At 36.6% G+C, this 6000-nt stretch overlaps 1 protein-coding gene across 1 annotated transcript in view; it reads right to left on the reverse strand.

The window, feature by feature from the left end:
- Window positions 1-6000, reverse strand: part of LOC108969718 (protein ovo-like) — a 23491-nt gene that overhangs the window by 14036 nt on the left and 3455 nt on the right. The window contains exon 2 of the mRNA XM_018934605.1: window positions 314-498. Coding sequence (XP_018790150.1) covers window positions 314-498 — 185 coding nt within the window. The remainder of the gene's footprint in view (window positions 1-313; window positions 499-6000) is intronic.

Consider the following 6000-nt stretch of genomic DNA (forward strand, 5'->3'; position numbering starts at 1 on the left):
AAAAAAAATTTAAATTTAAAATGTTAAAAATTCTAAAAATATTTTAGATTGGGAAAGAGAAAATGTAACCCTGCATGAGCTGTCGATTAGAGCTGGACAGATATACTTTTTTATATGACACTGCTGAATGAGCGTAACAGAGATGTATGATCACATGTATACGTACGTGTGAGGGGAAAAGAAAAACACTTTTTTTACTACTTTTCAATTTACTGTTTCACTAGTTTTTTAACCGCTCTTGGCTGGCAGTGTATGTATGTATATTCACAATCTAATATGCATTGTATACCTCTTTGTTATCATTATTACTGACCTTCGATGTGTGCGTGCGTAAACTAGACTCAGTGGCAAAACCTTTGCCGCAGATATTGCAGTGAAATGGACGATTTTTTGCACGTTCCACTTGTGCGTCATGATTTCGTAAATGTTGCTGTAAATTTGATAATTGAATGAAAGCGCGACCGCAATCTGGCAAGTGACATTTGTATGGACGTTCACCTTAAATGAAATGAAGTAGAAAGATACAAAATGTAAAATGCTAGTTTATTAATATAGTGACTATAATAATATACATATGTAGTTAATAATAGTTCACGAAACGGTTGTATGTATCACCTAAAACTAATAGGGACAGATATGGAGTTACCTGCAATGATATGAAAGATTACGATGACGAGACGAACGTAATCCGGGTGACTGTCTGCTTGTCCCATATAACACAATTTTAAACTCCATTTAAAACTTTCACTTTGCAGTACACAAATCAGCATAAAACTTTGCATGAATAGCGAATTTGAGGTGTGCCACCTTATGACTGAAACTTCCCTTAGCCCCCATATACCTAATATATTAATTTTCGAACTTCCCAGTGACTTTAAACCGCATACATCAGCTAATATGTGAGTTATCTTTATAAAATTGAGTAAGCGTATTTTTCTGATAACGGTGCATATTTTTGCTTAGAATGAATAAAATCGGGTGAAAACTAGCCATAGATCCCAAGTAACTGCAAGATTTATGTACCTGAAGGGCTCAAGACAACGAATGTTTTGATAATTACTATTTTGTTCAATAACGGAATTGCTATTTATGACGCAGGTCTTACAAAAATAAGAAAGCGTTGCTGCTGTTACAGTATGACGGATACACTGAAAACCGCTCAACAGGATAGACCACAAAGAGACTAATTGTTTATTAGGAAACAATTTTAAGCTTAAAATCAGTTTTTTGGTATATACTTCAATCCATAGTAATAAAGTTTAATTTGTTTCAGTATATTTAATTTTTGTTGGATCCGCCGTGTAAAATTAAATAAAAAAGTTACTTAATTTGTGTCAGAAAGTAATCAAGTCTCAAAAAACTCTTTAACTCAGCGGAATTTAACATGCAATTTATTTAACTTTTCTTTTTCTACTGATTTTATGTTTGCTTGTACGAAAAAAGGGGACTATGGTGTTAAGTCCAATTTCACAAAGTTTGGATACTTATAGCAGCAACAGCGAACAACGTAAACCCGCATCCCGAATCAGCTGATACGACCTATCTTATGAGATCGTAATGTAAATGGTCAGCCAACACCGTTTATACCGCCCGCTACGCTACGAGATCGTAGAATTTCCCACGATTTGGATTTTTCCCGTAGAAACGAGTCAGCTAATTGTTCTCTGACAACGCAGGGTTACCGTCTCGATATGCTGTAGTAATTATAAAAATTGTCTTCAATATGTTTGAAATTTTCTTAAACTAACTCAAAATCATAGTTGAATGCTGATAGTTTGGATTCAGTTTTGATATTTTATATTAGGGAAAATTGTAATTAAAAACTTAGCTGTGTACAAACGTATTGAGCAATGGAAACATTGTTCAAATTAAAACAAAAAAGATGGCTGATTTCTACGGTCTGAACTTTCGACAAATTTTGCAACGGAGGAAGGGATGATCCGAATTCGCTGTACTGCAATAAAGGTGTGATCGTTGAAGAAAAAAAAATACATTATTTCTCAAGTAATTTTGACAGCTGGTTACGCATTGTGAATGATCCACATTAGAAGAGCAAGAGAGAATTAACAAAGAAARTAAACTTTGTGCGTATTATGTATGTATGTATGTGTGAAGTAACATAAATCTTTTCATTGCGATTTAATGAATGTTGTTGATGATTTGTAAGTTTTATACAACATTTCGAAATCAAATATACTTCATAATAATGAATTTAACTAATTTATGATGAATTTAACGATTACTTTGATTTTCGTTCAAGTAACAATTGTTGATTTGATATTTCTTCGCAAAACCAGGTTTGCCATATTCGCATTTTATTGAAAAAAAAGTAATAAAAGTTAGTACTAGATTACTTTAGAGCTGCATACTAGCACAAGTAAATTTATCGCAGGAAAGTTACTTGACCGTTTCTTAAGCGTTTTTTTTATATGAAGTTTTTACATTTCTTGAGASCTGGATACTAAGCTTATAGTGTTAACTTTGATGAGAAAGCATTATACGCGAGAATTCTAACAAAMACTACCAAAGTCACACGTTTTGTCGGTAAATTGTTGCGCAAAACTAGAGTAACAAACGCAACATAAACATCTTGGAACAGGATGAAGTGTATGTGAATTTTGTATTAAATATTAATTTTMTGTTTGATATAAGATATTAATGTAATAAAAGATGTCAACAGGGCATAATTCAATACTTCTGAGAAAGTCTTTTATTTTTATTACTTTTCTTTTTTTTTGCAAACAATTTCTTCTACGTATTATTTGCCTGCTTTTGTTAGTATTTYTCATGAAATTCTCATCTTCATTTTCCAACATTTCGTCAGCAATTATACTATATATGTATGTATGTGTTAACGCTATTTAACAGCTTATTTCCTGGCGAATGTCTCAAGTAATCAAAAGCTAATACCGGATTTCTGTACTGTGATACAGTCACAAATCTTTAAAATTGAGACTTTAAAGTAGAGATTTTAGTTTAATTAATTTTAATTTTTGTTATTTTGCAATTCAGTACGTGGCAGTCACAATTGCAAATGAACAGGTCTAGTCAACTCTTCTTCTTCTTCTTAATTGGCGTAGACACCGCTTACGCGATTATAGCCGAGTTAACAACAGCGCGCCAGTCGTTTCATCTTTTCACTATATGGCGCCAATTGGATATTGCAAGCGTAGCCAGGTCCTTCTCCACCTGGTCCTTCCAACGGAGTGGAGGTCTTCCTCTTCCTCTGCTGGAGTGTTTTCGTTCATTCGGACAACATGACCTAGCCAGCGTAGCCTCTGTCTTTTGATTCGCTACTATGTCAATGTCGTCATATATCTCGTACAACTCATCGTTCCATCGAATGCGATATTCAAAGTGGCCAACACGCAAAGGACCATAAACCTTTCGCAGAACTTTTCTCTCGAAAACTCGCAACATCGACTCCTCAGTTGTTGTCATCGTCCAAGCCTCTGCACCATATAGCAGGACGGGAATTATGAGTAACTTATAGAGTTTGGTTTTTGTCCGTCGAGAGAGGACTTTGCTTCTCAATTGCCTACTCAGTCCGAAGTAGCACCTGTTGGCAAGAGTTATCCTGCGTTGGGTTTCCAGGCTGACATTGTTGGTGGTGTTTACGCTGGTTCCAAGATAGACGAAATTATCTACGACTTCAAAGTCATGACTGTCAACAGTGACTCCCCCTGCGGATAGGGGCCCGTGGTAAGGCATGCCTGTCGTAGGAGGCGACTAAAAACCCGCATACACTTGTGTCTGTCATTCTGGGCTTGCCTTGACTTTTAGCATAGTCCATGTCAGATATAGTGCTATCGTATTCATCGTAAAAACATGGTTACTGTACACTGTATTTTATTCCTGGTATTCGACCGTGTTTTCGTTTACGATTTCGTTTACGAATGGATTTACGAGACACATGTCATTATACAGTTGAGGGGGATCAACTGGCAGTAGCGCAAGCTACAGGCCACACCAAAGACTAAAACATGGTACCACGGGGAGCAGTCAGCCCTTGGAGGTAACTCCAATCTGCTCATTGGGTTTTTGGCCCTTTGTGGAGATTCGTGGTGGCTGTGGTTTAAACCTACCTAAATGCAGGAAGGGCATTAGTCCGGTGTGGAGTCGCACTGCGGCCGGGTGCCGGACCCAGAGTACGGCAGAGGTTTTAGATGGGCCTCGTACCCAACCAAGGTGGCTAGGGTGTTTTACGTCCACCCAAACCAATTGGAACCAAAGTATAAGTGTATGTGGCGGCACTTATGCTTTGGTTCTCCAGAGCATGGTGCAGGTGCAAGCACTCGTGCTTTGGGGCGCTGATCGACGCATTGTTTTGATCTATGTGCTTCTAGCCATAGAAAGCACCGTGGGGTTAGGCCTTCGCAGGCAGGAACTCACGTTAAACTAAAACGGACTCTGCCAACAGTGACGTGAGAGCCTAGTCGCGAGTACGACGACTGTTTGTTTGATGACAGGCGATATTTCGTCATGCCATCGTTCACTGCCAGACCCATTTGTTTTGCTTCCTTATCCAGTCTGGAGAAAGCAGAATTAACGGCGCGGGTGATGATATTAATATCATCGGCATACGCCAGCCGCTGTACACTCTTATCTCTTACATTTTATTATTTAGAGATGTATTTACATTTGAATGAAAATAAACATGTCGATAACAAATAATAAATTTTCAATAAAATAGTCAAAAGGCATATTTACAAATAAAAATAAATGTTGACAATCGATTAATATGACGATCTTTATAAATGCCTTGGTAGTATATTCCAAATGGCAAACAAAAGCTTTTTTTTAGTTTTGTGACCTGCTAACTATCGGTGTCAAATTTGATACAATATTTTGTGACTAAAGTGTTGTAAATAGTAACTTGTCACAAATTAAGACTTTACTCAAAAATACCTCAAATAGTGACTAGAGACTGCTGACTGAATTGCGCTGAAAGTATCATTGATTTACCAAAGGGATTTCTCCACTACTCATTGAGGTGTAAATAATAATACAATCCAACTATTTTGAACACAATGATATATGGTTCATTTCGATCATTGGTGTGTATTCAGGTGGCGGTGGTCAAAATGTATGGTGAAAAACGAGAATATAAATTCCTGAATCGCAAATGCTCCATTAGCACGGTCCGTCACATATCTTTTCACACACATACATATGTGTGTTATCCACTCGTTCCCACACAGCCCATTCACACTTAATTGCTTAACTCTAACCACGAAAAGCAAAACAATAAAGGGGTAAAGAAAGTATATGCGTGACGAGCCTTGATGTGCTGAACACAATAAACGCGACAGACTGCAGCAGCACGACAGTGAATTGAAAGTGGCATTGTGAATCCTACCACATGAACATTTGTAAGAAGGCAGCGACATAACAATGGCCGGCATGTATACAAAAGAACGCAGTAGTCCATTTGGTATGTACACAATTTCGTTGTGGCCATACTAATATAATTCCTTGCACTTCAATGAAAATTTAATATTTTGTTCAAAGTGAAATTAAGTAAATAGGTAAATTTATTTGTTTTAAATTATCAATTGTTATTACAAATGATTTAACAGAGCTATTTTATGCTTTTATTTGTAAAATAACGTCTGGTTAGTTAGAGCTTTGAATAATTTTACAGTTTACATATTAGTGCCATCACCACTCTACCTCATCTCTCTACTGTCAACTCTACTGTCGTCCTCAGAGATAATGAGATGTTTCACTCCTCTCTCACTGGAAGTGAGAGAACAATTGCTAAACGTCAAAACCACCTAAACTTTGACAGTTGATCGAGTTCAGGAGGTTTTGACGTTTAACAATTGGAAACGAGGGATGGCCAGATTGAAATCTTAGCGAAAAAATACGTAAGCGGAGGGATTTGTTGCATCSTTCAATACCACTTGTAAAAAATGTAAAACAATGAAAATTAAATAAATTTGTGAAATTTAAAGGTATCTGATGAAAGGTTTTGTAATTTGAAGCATCATAGTATTA

This window comes from Bactrocera latifrons, unplaced genomic scaffold (assembly GCF_001853355.1).
Source record: "Bactrocera latifrons isolate USDA-ARS-PBARC rearing strain unplaced genomic scaffold, ASM185335v1 scaffold_1051, whole genome shotgun sequence".
NCBI classification, from domain to species: domain Eukaryota; kingdom Metazoa; phylum Arthropoda; class Insecta; order Diptera; family Tephritidae; genus Bactrocera; species Bactrocera latifrons.